This window comes from Sorex fumeus, unplaced genomic scaffold (assembly GCF_029834395.1).
Source record: "Sorex fumeus unplaced genomic scaffold, SorFum_2.1 ptg000022l, whole genome shotgun sequence".
NCBI lineage: Eukaryota > Metazoa > Chordata > Mammalia > Eulipotyphla > Soricidae > Sorex > Sorex fumeus.
Genome location: NW_026606079.1, coordinates 2,703,421 through 2,722,213, shown reverse-complemented (window position 1 = coordinate 2,722,213; position 18,793 = coordinate 2,703,421). Strand labels below are relative to the sequence as shown.

The 18,793-nt window shown below is 45.0% G+C and overlaps 1 protein-coding gene across 1 annotated transcript in view; it reads right to left on the bottom strand.

Annotated features, from left to right (window-relative positions):
* The window catches only part of TDRD9 (tudor domain containing 9), a 90,738-nt gene that overhangs the window by 59,548 nt on the left and 12,397 nt on the right, over positions 1-18,793 (bottom strand). The window contains exons 3-7 of the mRNA XM_056113745.1: positions 15,110-15,207; positions 11,239-11,460; positions 9,935-10,057; positions 8,907-8,987; positions 1,736-1,900 (exon numbers count right to left, since the gene is read on the bottom strand). Coding sequence (XP_055969720.1) covers positions 1,736-1,900; positions 8,907-8,987; positions 9,935-10,057; positions 11,239-11,460; positions 15,110-15,207 — 689 coding nt within the window. The remainder of the gene's footprint in view (positions 1-1,735; positions 1,901-8,906; positions 8,988-9,934; positions 10,058-11,238; positions 11,461-15,109; positions 15,208-18,793) is intronic.

Below are 18,793 nucleotides of genomic sequence, written 5' to 3'. Positions count from 1 at the left end.
GGGTGTGAAGGAGGGAATGACTAGGCAAAATGCCTGCTCTATATTCTTGAGGCCTTGAGTTCAACCCTCAGCATCTCCACATTTGGGGTGAGCTCTCCTCTCTGACCCTGGAGGCCGCAAACACATGTGCAATCTTCAGGCACAGGCTGATGTGTGTGAGCACTACGGCCAAGTCTGGGACCTCCAGCAGTCACTACTGCTAGGAGGCATGAGTACCACAGCTCATGTGCAACTCCCACAGTGTGACTCCCACAAGCACTAAAGAATGATCCAAAGCATGACCCCGATGAGAACAAGTGCCAGCACACCACCACTGCAAATGTGAAAACTCAGAACCACGCAGAGTATGAGTAAGCCCTAATACAGCAGCAATAAAAGGCAAGAAAAGGAAAAGGTCATAGTAAGAATAAAAGAATGTATTGTCACAATTCTTCATCATGATACACCGCTCCTTCAACCTACCAATACAAGTTACAGTAGAAAAATTTAGCATAGGGCAAGGGACATGGTTCAGGGATGGAGTCCATGCCTCAAGTGTGTAAGGCCCCAGGCTCAATCCCCAGCACTGCAAATAAAAATAAAAATAAAAATAATTTAAAAATGAATGGGTTACTGTTATTACTGATGTTGTTTTACGAGGAGTTTAGATCACATCTGGCTATGGTCAAGGACCGCTCCTGGGTCTGTCCTCAGAGTGACTCCTGGCAGTGCTCAGGGGACCCTATGTAATGCCAAGGACCAAACCAGGATTCATGCTCATAACCCTCTTGTTCTCTCTCCAGCCCTAAATATTTTTTAAAGGGAAAAAAATTAAGTTTAATACAAATAAAAGTTGAAATAAAATTACTTCCCATCCCCAAATGTATCCACAATTATGCAACTGATAAAAATCTAACAAACTTTAACATCGACCAAGTATGGAACTGTCGAGTAATTATTCCATGGATTTGCCATGAGTGCTTCCCATGTTCACAGTTTGCATCAGTAAACCCAGGCATTTCTTTCCTCTTGTGTTCCTCCGGTCCTACTCTCACCATCTCTCTGCTCCAGTTTGAAGTTCCAACAGAACCTTTCAGTTGTAGGTCACGAAAGCAGGCTTCATAAAATATAAGGGTATATCTGCTGTATAAAAAAAGTACTACTAGGTCACCATTGCTGAGTCATCCTGGGCACCCCCAATCTCCAGGGCCAAGATATCTGGAGTTTTCTTGGGCTGTACATAGGCTGGGTCCCTGCACTACCAAAAGACCCAGTGACCCACCCACACCCAACCTCCTCCTGCATATGAACTTCTGGCTTCCCAGCTCCATGACTAATCTCTGAGATGCCTCACTGCTGAATCATCCCAGTTCCATGGTTCCTGGGATGTGCGGCCGAGTGAGACCTCCAAACTTAATAGTACTGGCTGTCAGCAGGAACACAACAAATTAGTTGCAAAGGTTTCATAGAAGCCCATGAAGCTCAATGAGCAAAACCTGTAACACAGAAGGTTCAACTAATGCCAGTCTAGTAAAGTCTCAGACAACGACATTAATAACACCTCTATGAGATACAGTTTTGCACCTGCTATGGGGGGGATACTTGTGGGTGGCTAAGAAACTGGGGACGTTGGTGGAAGGAAGGTCACACTACTGGTGGGATTGGTGCTGGAACACTGAATACCTGAAACAAGAGTATTATGAACAACTTTGTAAATCATGGTGTTTGATTAAAAACTGAAATATAATCAGCATACCCTGCTATGATGAATGTGCCCCAAATCATTAAGGTAATATTCTTCAATTGAATGGGGTTTTCCTTCTACTTCAAATACATAGGCAGGGTTCATCTTATTCTGAACAGGAACAGCAAAGTAATCAGCAAACTCTTTGCAGTTAATGGTGGCTGACATCAGGACCACCTGCAGAACCAGAGAAACCACTGAGATCAACAAAACAGTCAGGAAGGCAAAACTAAAGTAAAATAACTTTAAACTTCATCCAGGCTTGGGGAGCTGGAGATAGTACAGTGAGCAGTGGGCGGCCAACCTTGATATCCCACATATTCCCAGAGCTAGAAGTAAGCCCTAAGCACAGTTGGGTAAAGCCCAAAATACAAAATAAAACAAAATTCCAGGCTTACCAGAATATTTTTCAAGATTATTACAGAATGCCTTGATTTCATCTCTAGGCTTAAGAGATACCAACTTTACTATTTCTCCTTATTTCATCAAATGAAAAACTTACCTGTAACAAATTATAACTGTTTAAATATAAAGGAAAAACTGTGTCAGATAATTACACTGAAACTGATTAAATTACTAGCTGTCCCAGGCAAAAATGAGGGTGAGCCAGCAAGGAGGAAGTGGAAAGACAAAGGCTCCAGCAGCTCTGGGCCAAGTCATGCACAGGAGGCACCTAGAATGAATGACAGCAGAACCACTGCTTTGAGGGACCACCTGGAACCAGCAGGAGCAGGCCAGGCCCAGCCCAACAAAGCCAGGTGGACTGCAGGCTGCAGGTCTGCCAACAGAAACTACTGAATGGTGCCATCCAGGAGCCCAGAGCATCCTCACTCGAGGCACACGAGGCCTCATCTGCCCCACACTGTTGGTACACAGCTGCCTGCTGCCACCCTCCATGACTTGTAACTGGAGTTAGGCACAACATCTCAGTCTCTACAACACTAATAAACCAGTAGTAGCATACCAGATTGGATGGATGTAGTATAGAAGGCAACTCATCTCCATTAACAAAACAAACCCAGAAAGCTTAACCTCTTAGTAATCTCTCAAACAAGGACTTAATACCTTCATGGTGCGATACAACAATTTACACTAATTTTCTTCTAAAGAAACATTTTATCATTCTGTCAGAAAATTACTGATAACAAGCAATACAAAATAAATTACTGAGGGCCCGCTATGGAGGCAGGCTTAAGGGGCAGTTGGGAAAATTGGAGACAACGGTGGAGGGAAGGTGCAATGGTAGTGGGGTTGGTCTTGGAATATTAAATGCCTGTAAAACTAATAACTCTGTAAACCACAGTACTTATATAAAGTATAGGAGAGAAATTTACACATGTAGCTTTTACCCATTTCATTTAAAATTTGAAATATGTTAATATAGAATTGCTTTAAAACTTAGCTGACAGGTGAGACATGATTATTACCATAATGAGATCCAAGTACAAAATAAAATTTAATACAATGTGCTTTAGATTCCAGAATGGAAAACTTAAATATGTAAATGATCATAGGCATTTTGTTATACTGTAGTAGGTGGTGTCAATTAATTTTTCCCACCATCATCCACGGGTCTGCATGTAGACAGTGACATGGGCCAAAACCATATCGTAATCACAAATTGGCCCTTACAGGTTTATTTTCTGATCATTCTACCTGCCATTTCTTAAAGTTTTGTTGGAATAAGCAATATAAAGTCAATTTGTTATGTGCTGAAGGGGGAAGGTTGGGGTTGGGAGGGAAATTGGGGGTACTGGTGGAGGGAAGGTCACACTGGTCATACTGAAGCACTGAAGGCCTGAAACAACTGTACAATGAGCAACTTTGTCAATCATGGTTTTTAATCACTTAATCACTTAACTTCCCGTTAGTCGTCGATTTGCTCGAACGGGCACCAGTAACTTCTCCATTTGTCCCTGTTGCGTGCTAGTGTAGCCCAATGGCATCTGTTCGCTCTGGGAACATGAAGAGCCTCAAACCGATCGTTCATGATCTTGATGAAGAAGTCTGACCATCTGGTAGGTGGGCGGCCACACGGTTTTTTGACATCCTGTGGAATCCAGTTGGTAACAGCTCTAGTCCAGCGGTCGTCTTTAAATCTGATTACGTGACCAGCCCATCTGATTTTTGACACCTTGGCAAACGAGACAGCGTCCCTGATTCTTGATCGTCGACGGAGGTTGTAACTCCAGATTCTTCTTCTCATTTGAGTGAAACGTGATATTCCAAGCATAGCTCTTTCAATTCCTCTTTGGGAGACCCGAATAGCATTCTCATCCTGTTACGTAGGGCCCAGGTTTCTGAGGAATATGTTAATGCAGGAAGAACAGTGGAATCAAAGAGATGTGCCCGGAGCCGGAGGTTCTTCGTCCTCTTAGCTATTTCTTCGACGTTCTTGAAGGCGTTCCAAGCCGCTCTCTTCCTCCTGCACAGCTTGGGTGCCAGGTCATTTGTCATGTTGACTTCTAGACCTAGGTACACATAGCTGTTGCATTCGGAGATGGTCATTCCATTGAGAGCGAATGGAGCATCAGGAACGAGGCTGTTTCTCATAAACATTGTCTTCGTAAGATTCAGCTGTAGTCCTACCTTTCCACACTCACGGTCAAAGTCGGCCAGCATTTGTGCCACTTGGCTGATGTTTGGTGTTATTAAAACAATGTCATCAGCAAAGCGGAGGTGGTGTAGTTGCCGACCATCTATCTTCACTCCCATTCCTTCCCATTCCAGTCATCGCATGATGTTCTCGAGGGTGGCACTGAAGAGTTTTGGTGAAATGGTATCACCCTGCCGCACCCCTCTCTTGACATCAATGATTACTTCTTTGTAGAATGGTGAGATCCTGGTAGTGAATCCGCAATACAGCTCACGGAGGATCCTGATGTATTGGGCTTGAATGCCCTGATTGGCTAGGGCTTCAATGACCGCTTCCATCTCAACAGAATCAAAGACCTTCTTTAAATCAATGAACGTTAGACAGAGCGGCATCTTGAACTCCCAAGAAACCTCAATGAGCTTGGTTATTGTGTGGATATGGTCGATGGTGCTGAATCCTTTGCAGAACCCGGCTTGCTCGCATGGTTGTCCTTCATCTAGTGTGCTGCCAATCCTATTTAGGATGACTCGAGTGAACAACTTGTAGATGACAGACAATAGGCAGATCGGGCGATAGTTGCCAATGTCATGGATGTCTCCCTTCTTGAACAGTAGTACGGTCCTGCTGGTTTTCCATTGGGATGGAACCTTGCATTCAGACAGGTAGCGAGTGAAGAGCGGAGCCAATGTATTGATGAGTACTGACGGCAGGTTCTTCAGGTGTTCAGGTCTGACCTTGTCTGGGCCGGGTGCTGTTCGTTTCTTTACCGGCGAAATGGCGTGTCAGATTTCGGAAGGGAGAACGTTGGGAACGACATATCCTTCCTGTGGAATTTGGTATGTCGGCAAGTGGACATGGCTATCGAAGAGATTTGAGTAGAAGTCATGGATAATCTTCTCCATTGCCATTCTGGAGAATGTGATGGATCCATCAGGACGTCGGAGGGCAGTCATCTTGGTCTTATAGTTGGCGAAGGACAGGCGGGCCTTACGAATACTTTTCCCGGCTTCTGCCGCATCTACCAGCACTTCTGCTCTTCTCTCTTTGAGGTCTCCCTTGATCGCATCTCTGCACTGCTTTGCGAGCTCGGATGTTAGCTTGCGGTTGCCTGAGGCATGCGCCAAACCACGCTGGCGAATAGCTCAAGAGTTTTCGAAGACAGGTGTTGTTTTGTGGCTATCTGTCTCTTGGCGTTCCTCATACATTCATGGAGGTGCTGTACCAGTCGATCCTATTCCTCATCAATGTTGCCCACAATGGCATCTTCCCATGTTGCCGCAATAGTGCTAAAGAGCTCCCAGTTGGTGGTCGTTCTGGGAGTTCTCTTTTTAAACTTTGCAGCCCTTTCTCCCCGCTGTGTGAAGTAGAATTTTGCACGAAGGAGATGGTGGTCCGATCCCGTTCGGAATTTTGGGACAAGAGTGACATTGGTCAGGCAAAACCGTCGATTGAATATGATGTGGTCTATTTCATTGTGGAATCGTCCACTGGGAGACTCCCATGTCCAACGTTTAGATTCTGCCTTCTGGAACTGTGAGTTACCATGGATGGTCTTGGTCGACATGATGAACTCAAAAAGTCTCTCACCCTGTTTGTTCCATTCTAGGCCATGGGTCCCGATGTGAAGTTCTTCAGCTGATCTTCTCGGTCCTATCTTGGCATTAAAATCACCCACAATGATCTTGTAGAAGGTGTGGTCTTCTTTATAGAACTTCTCCAGCTCCATGTAGAACTTCTCAATTTCTCTTTCATCATAATGAGATGTTGGTATGTAGACAATGAAGATAGAAACTGCCGGCAGTGAGCCACATCTATTCAAATGTAAAAGTCCGATTCGGGTTGTTAGGCATTTGAATGAATCAATGCTCATGGCCAAGTTTGTATTGACAGGGACACTGACACCTCCGACACCTCTTTTATCGCATGTTCCGAGGAACAATTCTTCTCCAGTGTCGAAAACGGCATGGTGAGATTCGTGCCTTCTTGTCTCGGTCAGACCAATGATGTCGTACTTGATCATTCGCACTTGTACCATCAGGTCCTCGATGGATGCATCTGATGCTAGTGTACGTGCATTGAAAGTACAGACGATCATTTTTGTCTTCCTTCGTTGTGGCAGCCTAGTTCGGCCTTGAGATTTTATTGGCCTCTCCTTTCTCATCCTTCTCAATGCTGCCATATTGGTGAAGCCTTCAGGGTCAGGTGAATGAGACCAGTTGTAGTTACTGGTTTTGGCATATCGAATACACAACGGATAGCTTGCCAGGCAGGCTCTTCCGTGTGTGGGCGGAACACTCTCGGTAGCTTGCCAGTCTTTCCGAGAGGGATAGAGGCTTTTGGGGCGACCTCTAATCACCCTCGTAGGAGTTGCCATATTTGAACCCTATCAAATATGGTACGACAATTCTGGAAAATGGATATTTAGTGTCTTATGATGTGTCGCGCGGCCGCTTTACTTTGCGGCTGTGCGGGTCCGGAAAGTGTCCTGGAGTGTGGTGGCGGCTGGGTAGTGGAGGTAGTAACAAGTAACAAGTAAAAACCACTACCATGGTTTTTAAATAAAAAGTAATTTAAAAAAGGAAAAAAGAACAAAACAACTCGGAGTTGGTAACTTAGGCCTGAGCAGAAACACAGCCCTGGTAGCAGCACTGAGAGAGAACAGTACCTCTAGTTTCCCCTCCAGCCCTGCAGACAAATGGCAAATACAGACAGGCAAGTAGCCAAGGTTGGAAGCAAAGCTCCCAGAAGTCACGTAGGGTGGGAAAGTGACCTCAGGGGACTCATTTCCAGTAGACAATCATGGGCTTCAGAGGTGAAGTGAGGTGCAGGGCTTTCTTGGGCAGTGTGTGTCCCTGCCCCCATCTGCCCCAGGGCCATGCCACATCCTGCCAGCTCCGGATCACAAGGGTTCCCTTCCCCTCAGTCACCAGCCTCACACCACACCCAGGGGGCCTCAGACCCCACTCCAGCAGCTGGACAGACAGCTGCTTGCCTAGGACTGGTACATACTCAGTCTGGTCAGCAGGTCTGGGGGACCTGAGGGGTTCAGGTGGGGAGAGGAGGTGGCCTGAGGTCCAGCTGCCTTTGAAGGCTGATGGCAGCTCTCTTAACTAGCAGCACAGCTCTGGGATTTGGTATTTCCCACCAAGCTCTCAAGAACTCGCCTTCTCCCTCAGGCCAACTCCACACAACCTCTAGGCATCTACATGTAGATAGTCTCTTGCTTCACACATTGAATTCACTTCAAAAACAGTGACACTGACTGACCTAGCCAAGGAACAGGCACTGAATTCCTCACCTCCTCACCACTGTTCTCAGTGGGTGAATGATCTTCATGAGACACACTAAAGCCCTAAACTCACTTTACTGCTAAAAGCCGAAAATAACTCAAACAATTATCTTACACAAGGTAAATAAATCTTAAAATGATTATCAAGAAAGACCCCAAATCACCAAGCACCACTAAGTGTGACTGTAGTCTCAGGGTGGAACTCTGCCGGGAGTGTCCGTGGGAAAAAGGAGGGCCTGTACCTCTGACCAATCTTGAGCGTGTCGCTTAAGAACCAAAAGAGGATGCAAACAGTCAATACTCATTCACTTCACAGTTCCCTGGAGTGCCAAGACCACTGTCCACTGTCCACAGTCCTCCCGCTGTTCACCGATCTTTGCTCCAGCAGGCACCAGTAACATCTCCACTGTGAGACTTGTTACTTAACCAGATGACTGGTTAAAGAAACTTTGCGTGGAGGCAGTAACAGTAACAAAAACTTGTTACTGGTTTTGGCATATCGAATACACCACAGGGAGCTTGCCAGGCTCTGCTGTGTGGGCAGGATACTCTCGGTAGCTTACCCGGCTCTCCGAGAGGGGCGGAGAAATCGAACTCGGGTCAGCCATGTGCAAGGCAAACCCCCTACCCGCTGTGCTGTCGCTCCACCCCAGAGTGCCAAGACCAAGCGCTACAAAGGTCAGGGGAGGAGCTGGCCATTCCCAGGTGGAGGAAGTGAGATAGGAAGAAGAATGCCCCACAAACAGCTCACTGAGGCGACTGCTTCCTGAGTGAGAGCAAGTCAGTCCTAAGAGCCCCGGTGTCTGGCATGTGTCTCCCTCCCTGCCAGGCAGGAGGGCCCATGGAAGCCTGATCTGCAAGGCTCTCTGCTCCCAAGCTGGGCAGATGATGTCAACACCACCTCAGGAGCAGAAACCCTTGCCTAGCTTAGCCTGTCCGTGCCTTTCTCCTCTGAACAGAAGAGTCAGAATCCAACACACAACAAATGTCAAGAGTCTCCGATTCCAAACATACCTGTTAAAATGAAGAAGAGAAACAGGGCCAGAGAGACAGCACAGCACAGGGGTAAGGCACCTGCCGCCAACCCCAGAATCCCTGGCACTCTATACTGTCCCAAGAACCAAGCCAGGAGTAGCCCCCGAGCACTGTGTATAGTTTCCAAACCCAAAATAAAATGAAATAATGAAATAATTGTTACTGTTTTTGGAATATCAAATAATGCAAAATAAAATAAAGTGAAATAAAGGCAAATAATGCATCTTAGGCCTATGTGTTTGTTACTCATAAAACAAATTTACCTTGACAAAACGTGAATTTGTTCGTAAAAGTTTGCGGACTACCAACAGCAAGAAATCCATTTCTTCAGTTCGCTCGTGCACCTACAAGATAAAAAGGGGCACCCCAACATGGCAGTAAGCAGAGCACCCCGCCACGGCCCAAGGCGGCTAGACTTCATGGCATGCCTGGGGCGAAGCCAGCTCTGTTCAGAGCTCCTCCTCCTGAGAGCATGTCACTGGACAGAGCACACCCAGGCCTGTGGGGAGTACTGTTCTCTGGGCACCCCTGGCAGTCGTGTTTACCATTCCTGGTCTTGCCAATTCAGTACCAAGAGTGTTCTGTGTCACTGTAGCCACCAGAACCAGACCCAATGTATCCCTAGAATGCATGGAGAAGCCACTAGACCAACTCTCTCTGCCATTCCAGCACAGAGTTTGGAGTGGAGACATTTTCAAAACTTCTCGAAGTGTTTTATTTTGGCTTTTGTTTGATCAAGGTGCTCAGGAACACTTCCCGGAGTGCTCAAAGTTCCATGCAGACCTGGAGTCAGACCAAGGGTTCTCATATGCAAAGAAGACATCTCATTTGAGTTGTCTCCCTGATCCCTTGGTAGTGAGTTTCCTTTTTTACTGCATCTCCTCCCCTCAAAAAAATATGTCACTAAATCAATTAAATATCCCACCCTTGATGAGAAAACTCCAGAAGGGAAAGGCAAAGAAAGCTCCCAGTACTCTTTAGAATGATGATGTATCAAATCTTGGGTCTGCTCTGCTTTTTGTCCTGAAAGATGCTGTCCCCCTTCCCCACCCCATCTTCACAGGTGGGTCTCGGAACTGCCTGGTGCTCCCCAGCCCCGAGGAGATGCAGAGTGTGCTGCACATCTTAGAACACACAGCACTTCCTCTGCTGTAGCTCAGTAGCCATCAGAAAAGAGCAAAACTGGTTCCAGTGCAACACTATGCACAAAAACCATGACAGATTTGTTGTCAGGGCTGTCATTTGCCTCCCCTACTCTAAATGAGGTACCTCTTCAAGAAGCAGCACTCACCTCATCAATGAAGATGTGTGTGAACTCCATCAGACTCTTAGCACTGACAATTTTCTGCAACAGGACCCCAGTTGTCATATAAATCAACTTAGTGTCTTCTGTTGCTATTTTCTCTAACCCCACCTGAAGCAGGGAAAAGGCAGGAGAGAATGAGTACAGCATACAGCATATGCCTTCCATACCGCAGGTCCTGGTTCAGCCCAAGGCACGAGACCAAGGTGATGCCCAGCACTACCAGGTGTGGCCATGGAGATCCCCAAGGACAGGGCAGCCTGAGTAAATCTCTGGCACCACAGGGCCTGAGCAATACTTCCTGGGACTTTCGCATTGAACTGCTGGCCCAGTTGCCAGAGACTCACTAGGAAGAGCTCTCAGGCGATCTGAGCACTGACTGCAAGTCTCTCCAAAAGATGAGGGCAAGGGATCAGGGGATAGCATAATAATTGAGGTATACGCTTGGCATATGCCAACCCAGATTCAGTTTCTGGCATCACATGATTCCCAGGTACAGCCTGGGAGTCCTCCAGCACGCCAAAATCCTGTGATCCCCGGCACTGGAGGGCTGAGCACCACATCCTCAGGCCCTTCCACTCCAGCTGAAAATCACCAATGGGGGCCCTGGCCTCCTCCACAGGTTGGAAGACAAAAAAAAGAAAAGGAAGGAAGGAAAGGAAGAAGGGAAGAAACGAGAAGGAAAGGAAAGGAAGAAAGGAAGGGAGAAAAGGAAGGTAAAAAAGAAAGGAAAAAAGAAGAAAGAAAACTACAGAAGGAAAAGGAAATTTTTTTTTTTTGGTTTTAAATGCTTCACATTTAACTATCCAAAAAGTTCTGTCTGCTTTATAATTGAGATAAGTGATTTAAAAACACTATAATTCACACACATAAAAAAAATAGGGCACAAAGTAAAATTTTAGTTCTCAAGTTCCATTTCATCTTCTCTTTTCTTTTTTGGGGTGGTAAAATGGTATGGGGAGTCATACTGACTCTATACTACAGCTAGTTTACTGACTCTTTTTTATGTCCAAACAACCATAATCAAAGACATGTCCCGGATTCAAATATATTGTTAAAAGAATAAAATTCAAATGACAATTCTCACTTCTTTCTACTGAAATTAAAGCGTTTTTTAAGAAGTTCAGAGTTTTATGATTTTATTTTTAATTTTGCCCTACGTGCTTGCTCTAGAAGAACAAACAAGCAGCTGCTTCTACTTGTTTCAGCTGAAAATCACCACCACCACCTATAACCAAGTCACGACAACTCAAGACTGAGCGTGGAGAGGGGACTCCTTCTGACAGTCTCACCTGATAGCCCACCAAGCCCCCCAAAGTCCAGGCACGCTCTTTACTGATCCACCTGGCGATGCTGCTGGCCCCAATCTTCCGGGGCTGGGTGACGGCGATGTTGCAGTAGGTGGAGCGCTGCATGTAGTGGTCGAGGACATACTGCGGAAGCTGTGTGCTCTTGCCACTCCCTGTGGCACCGTGTATGATCACCACAGAATTACTTTCTATCAAAGAAATGACCTAGAATTTTTTAAAAATTATTTTTAAATTGCCATAAAATTAACAGCAACACACTTACTACCTATGCACCAAAATCTTCATCTGGAAAGGCGTTCAGGATTTTTTTTCCCTTTCATCTTTACAAATTAAATTATTGCAGCCAGGGGGATGTCTCAAAGGGCTGAGCACATGCTTCACATGCAGCAGCCCCTGGTTTGACCCCAACATCAATGGGAGAGACCCCTGAGCATCTAGTCAGGAGGAAACCCTCAGGATGTGTCCCCCCCCAAAAAAAAACACAAATTAAATTATTAACCAATTGAACATCCCACCGACATGAAAGCTACAGAGGAGTGCTCCAATTCAAAATACCCCCAGGGACACAGCTTCCCATGACTGTGGGAATCCCAGCCAAGTTCATGTCAGCTCTCTGCCTCTGATTTCTTCATCTGTCATAAGAGATACATCACAGGGAATGATCTCCCTCATATATGGTACATAAATAATGTAGTAAAGAAATAAATACTCAAAGGCAACAGATACTGAGAATTGGTCTCAAAAAGGAATATGAAACACTACGACATAGTGAAGGAACACTAACACTCTGGTGGAGGGTGTGGTGTTGGATTTTATTTGTTTAACATGAAACCTTGCCCATATCACTGTCACTGTCCTCCCCATTGTTCATCGATTTGCTCGAGCAGGCCCAGTAAGTCTCCATTGTGAAACTTGTTGTTACTGTGTTTGGCACATTGAATACGTCACGGGTAGTTTGCCAGGCTTTGCCATGTGGGCAAAATACTCTCGGTAGCTTGCCAGACTCTCCGAGAGGGGCGGAGGAACTGAAGCCTAGTATTATATATTTACATTGTAATAAAAAATTTAATGAAATTAAGGACATCGCAAAGCTGCCATGTAAACTACGGCCTAGCTTCATAGCTTCACAACTCATCTTGAAAGAGATGCAAACCAAGCCACTGAAACTCACAGACAGGTACAGGCCAGAGCAATAGTACAGCAGGTAGGGTGTTTGCCTTGCACAGACTGAGCCGGGTTCGATCCCCAGCATCCCGTATGAACCCCTGAGCAACGTCATGAGTGATCCCTGAGTGCAGAGTCGAGAATAACCCCCTGAACACTGCCAGGTGTGTCCTTCACAATAAAAAAGAAAGGAAAAATCTCATAGATACACAGGTCTTTAAGCTAAAACTCCTTGGGAGGAGGGCAGCTGAGTCACCACCTGTGAAGCCCCAGCAGCTGCTGACATGCAAATGACCCAACTTCACTGCGTAAACTTCCAGGTACACTATTTTGGGGTTGAAAACTCTGGGGTCTTCTCAAAGTGGGTATGGGCAGTCTCCCCTCGCCATACTAACAAAGTCCCAGCAGTCACCCCATTCCACAGCCACCACCATGTAAACACAGCCCAGCTTTACATCTTCACGACTAATCTCAGGAGAGATGCAGCCACACCACGCTGCTGAAACTCATCGGCCAGTTCTCCAGATCCTGGAGCATCTAGAGCAATACCTCCCAAGCCCACAATTCTGACAGCCCAGTAGGAGCACACCAAAGTAGACGGGAAAGTAGCACAGAAGCCAACTCAATAAAAATAATACAGAAGGCTCAACTAGCAACAAACAGCTGAGTAAACCCTCAAACAATGACTTTTAATGACTGCATTGTGAGATACAACAATTTTCACAAATTTTCTTTGAAGTATTTTTTTATAATTCCATTAGCCATTCTGTTGCAACAAGCAGAATAAGTTATTTTTTGTCTGCTAAGGCAGCAACTGGGGGGGTGAGTGGGAAACTGGAGACAATGATGGAGGGAAGGTCATACTGGTGGTGGAATTGGTGTCAGAACATTAAAGCTCAAAACAACAGATTATGAACAACTTTGTAAACCACAGTGTTTAAACAAAAGAAAAATTAAAAGAAAAGAATGTACCGATGGAGGGGCTGGAGCAATAGTACAGCAGGTAGGGCATTTGCCTTGCACGTGGCCGACCCAGGTTCGATTTCCAGCATCCCATATGGTCCCCCGAGCACTGCCAGGAGTGATTCCTGAGTGCAGAGCCAGGAGTAACCCCTGAGCATTGCCGGTGTGATCCAAAAAACAGAAAAAAAAATGTACCGATGGTACATATACACAATAGAATACTATGCAGTTGTGAAAAAGACATAGCAGTGCTGTTTCCTACAACATGGATAAAACTGGAGAGTATCTTCACTACTGTGCTAAGTGCTTTAATGAACATAGGTGTGTGTATATTCTTCCAGATTACTGTTTTTGTGTTTGTGGGTGGGATGCCAAGAAGTGGTGTTGCTGGGATATATTTTCTGGAGATATCTCCATTTAGCTTTCCACAGAAGTTGAGCTGTATGATATTCCCACCAACAGTGTATGGGGATTCCTTCCTTACCAACAATGGCTGTTTCCAGGCTTTCTGTTACATGCCAGTCTCCCAAGTGTGAGATGATTTCTTCTTGTTCTGATTTCCATTTCCCTCATCATGAGTGACAATAAGCACCTTTCTATATGCCTACTGGTCATCGTGAATCTTCTCAGGGAAAATGTTTGTTCACCTCCTCACTCCATTTATGGACAAGGTCAGATTTTTTGTTGTTGAGTGTTGTGAATGCTTTACAGAGATTAAGATATCAAACCTTTATCCAAAGTATTGTGTGCAAATATTTTCTCCCATTCAGCAGTGTCTTTTTATTATAGCTTCAGTTTCTTTTGCTGTGCAGAAGCTGTTTAATGGAGTCCCATCTTAGACATAGGGGTTTTAATATTTCATCAGAGAGTACTCAAGACACATTTTTACACCCTATTAGTTTCCACCATTGTAATATAGTGACATTTTAAAAACTATAATCCAATTCCTCCCCATAGCCTACTACTTCCACCTAAATGTACTTAAGCTCTTCTCTTTGGAGCAAGCAAGCTATGATAATAGACTATAAATTTATGTGAATGCTGCCCTCTAAAACATAATAAAGTACATCTACTCGAAAAAGTTTGATTCCATCTAAAGCAAAATTAAAACTTTTGGAAAACCTAAAAACTTTTAGGACATCTTTGCTTGAACTATCACTACCTAGTTCATTTTAATCATTTTTAATAAAATGCAATTAATGAAAACCACCACCTTGCTGCTATATCTGGAAGACTCAATGACTGATCCAATCAACAACAGGCAGGGAAAGATGCCAAGGGAACTACATACACACACACAGAGACACACACACACACACACACACACACACACACACACACACACACCAGGCAGGCAGTTCAGTAGCCCTAGACACAAGAACGCCAGCCCTACCAGGAGCACCACCTGCACAGCGAGCCAGATTAATCCCTGAGCACTGCCAGACGTGGCTCCCTTCACGTCACTCTCTAACCCCAACATACATACACACACAGTGGCCTGTTGGCAACTATGGAAGAGGAAGGGCTTGCCTGCACCACCACCAAGACATGGAAGGGAACGCTGAGTGCAGACAACTCTCCCCACAGTGATCACATTTGCCTGTATGCCAAGGGCAAAGCCTTCACACCACAGGATACCCACCTCAGCACTTTCAAACTAGAATGTCAAAGCCCTGGGCTGGGGCATTAAGTCAAACAGAAGTATCATGATAAAAAGTAATTTTACCTCTTCCTTACATCTATTTATAGGCAAATCAGGATATTTGTAAGCTGTCTCTGGAGCACATGTCACATTGCTTAATTTAGTCGAAGGTGGTCTTGGACCTGAATTTTGAGAAAAAAAATACAAGGTTATTTCTTATCTGAAAGGGGCAAGGTAAACAATCCAATGTTGTAACTACTCTGAATACAGAGCATGTATACTTAAATGATGGCCAAAACAAAAATATATTTGCGATGGGTTAACACAAACAGGAAAATTAGAACCCCATCAAGTCCCCACTGTAACTGATGTAAGTTGAGAACATTCTGGATCACTCATCAGAGCTATCAATGGAATGGGCTGTTTAGTACTCACCTCTGAGATAAAAGATCTGTCAGACAATTCTTCTCACCTAGAAGAATACTAAAAGAGCTAGCTTAAAGAAGAAAGTTTTATTTCGAGTTTGAGTCAATGCCCTAAGGTGTGCAGTGTGGCCTTCCTGCTATTACAAGAAAGTGGGAATAGACAAGGAGACAAGGTCTGAACTGACAAGATGTCTGTCTCAGCGGCCCCGGGGGCCAGCCAGACCTCCTGAACACGCTCATGGACAACCCCTCCCTAGCTCTCCCACTACCACACAAATGACACATCAAAATCTAATTGTTACCAACTTTATCTTACATCCTAGATGAAGAAACACTTGAAGCCCTCATAGCCCCAAACTTGGCCCCAAGTTCAATCCTCTGTCCAGGCATCTCTCTCAGCATCCCCAGCCCTCCTGCGGGCCTCTGTCTGCCCAGTTCTCCTCTTTCCTCTGTGTTCTCATCCCTTCCCGCTGACACATGCCCAAGCTTCTCTTAGCTCTGCAACATTTTCTCACACCCTAGTTTTCAGTTTCGTAAGTGGTCTAAGTCTATATCATCAAAATATGGCCATATTTCCCAATGTTTGGGTCAACCTTGTAGTGCTCATCCAGAATTTTCAAAACTGATCTCTTAAAGCAAAACCAGCTTCTTTGTGGAAAAGAGTTCCAGTTTTCCCACAGCTACCGAGGAAAGCTCTGAACACCCACCAGCTCCCTCATCCAGTTCATCTCATCACTGATAACCAAACTCTGTGCAGATCTCTTCCATTGTCATCAACTCTTTTCCTTTCACCCCTCCTCTCAGAGTCAAAAAACTATCACTGGTGCCTTTCTATTTTCAAGAAAACTATCACTCGCCCCATTAAGAAGCATGTTCAAGTCAGAACTCCTTAAAATTAACCACACTGTATTCAAAATGCCGAGAAATGACAGGTGAAAGCAATTAGAATCACAGAGCCAAGGCAAGTGAGCCCAGCTGTGGTGGCAGCTGCTGGGAGATGAGAGAGCCCCTAGCAGTGAGGCGAGTAATGTGAGATGCTCAGGAAGAGAAGGTGACAGTCTCGGGAACATGAGAAGGCGGCAGTCCCACTTCCTGCAAGAGGATAAACTTGGTTCACAGCGTGGCAGCTAGCCCACCCTTTCCTGGGACACCTGCAGACTCACCCTCCTTGATGACATGCTGGATAGACTTTTTGGAGGAAACGTTCCAGAAGCCCTAATTGTGCTGCCCTAATTACAGACCTTCCTGCTACAGAGCAGCAGCACAGGCTAATAATTTTAGGTTACTGCTAGAATGAACCCAGCACAGATCAAGACTTGTCACCACCTCTGGCAGCAGAGAGGCCAGAAAAATGGAGTGGGGTGGGGGGAGGTTATGAGACCCTGTCCTCTGCACATGAGAATAAAACTGAATACAGAACAGGGAACGCTTCATACTAGTCAAAGCAGATCCACCGAATGTATGAAACCAAGTGTAATCCCATAAGGATGTGAGCAGTTCTTCAACACCAGAATTTGCTTTCATCTCTCTGCATATTTGTGTCCTGGAGAGCTGATAATATTCTAGCTGACGCCACTGGGTGAAACTGCTAACCACACCAATCGATGGTTTCTCTTCACTTAAGACATCTGACTAGATCATGACCAACCAAACAGAACTATAAATTCAGCCAGGGCGTATGCCACTGGTATGTTACTGAATTGAGCTGAAGAACACAACACTTTCTGAAGCTTCTTTCAGAAGTAACCCTTCTGATCTCTGATGTTGCCAAGCAATTGCTTTATTAATGTTTCTTCTTATTCAGGAAGCTCATTGAGGACCATATTTCGAAGGTACAATGTGATCTATATATGTGGATGTCTTGATTTATTATTATATCTATATAGTTTGTATTAAAAATTATTGGGTAATAAATATATTTGTTGAAAAAAAAAGGACACACACTTTCATGTCTAGACAATGTACATTAGAGAAAGTAAGTGTATTACTGCAATACTGATTTAGCCATAAAATGGATTCATCAGAACAATTGCTGATTACTTCACAAAGTATAAGATGCCCTTCTGGATACAAAAATCTAGTTCATTCTATTTTCCCTTTTCATTTATTATACCCACACTGGCCTGTCTCAAACACAGAGCGCTACCAGGGACTGGAGAACAGCTGTGCGAATGTCACTGAGTTAAAAAAAGGCAGCACTGTGGCATACCTATGGAAACTGTCCTGGACAAGTTCAAATCTGCCCAATGAGAAGAACAGAACCCAAGTGGAAGCTCCTGTTCAGCCGGGTTCAAGCTGATAGAAAACAATCATCTCAATTTTTAAAAATGATTTACTAGGGCTGGGATGGTAACTCAAAGGAGTGTGGTACAGCTCTTACTGCACAAGGTCCCGAGCGCAAGCCCCAGCACCATATAACCCACAGCCAGATGTAGCCCTTGTGGTACCCAAGCATACCAGCATCACTAGGAAGAGTAGCCCCCGAAGCCCCACAGAAACAGTCCCAATAGAAAACACATTTTAATTACAGAAAATTATTCTATAATAAACTAAAATCTGTATAGTACTAAATTTCTCCAGAAATTCAACTTTTGTGCATTATTCATTAGAAACAATTTTAAACACAGACGAAATAACACAGAATGAAATATCACAACAAAATCAAAAGTATTCCAAGAGGATGTATTTTATAATGAGCACTGAAACTGGGCCTGAGCTCAGCTCACAGGGACCCCCATGGCCTTCTAGTCATGTCCAGATGCAAGGTTAGCGTGCTTAACTCAGTTTGTACCCAGCACAGCACTGATCCTCTCTGCCCCCACAAGCTCCACCCACTCCCTCACCTTGCCTGGCAGTCCAAGGAGTGTCTCCAACCCTAAAACCTCCCCCACATGAAGACCAGAGTAGCGGTCTCTGGTACAACAGGTGTGTGTGGTGGGGAGGTCTTCCTCAGCTCAAGAAGTCTGGTCAAAGGCCCCCAGGGAGCTCTTCTTGAGTTCTCTCCAAAAGCACTAATGCTGGAGAACTCAGGGGTCAGTCAACTTCTGCACAGACAAGACACATTCTAGGTGCCTCCCACAGTCCCTGGCACACACTGATCAATGCTGATCTTAAAAGAATTCTGTTTGAGTGCTACAAAAGCAGTGGTTTCTGTTACTGCCTCATAAAGCTCCAACCTGATTAAGGTATCATGAAGAAAGAAAAAGCAAGCGCAGTTTCCAACACAAATTCCATTCTAGAGTTTCAAGCATACACATTTGCTACTTCTTGGCAGGCCACTCTGAGAGGGTAGCACAGACTCAGGCTCCGTGGGAGTAACAGGAAGGCCCTGCTCCGCTGATCT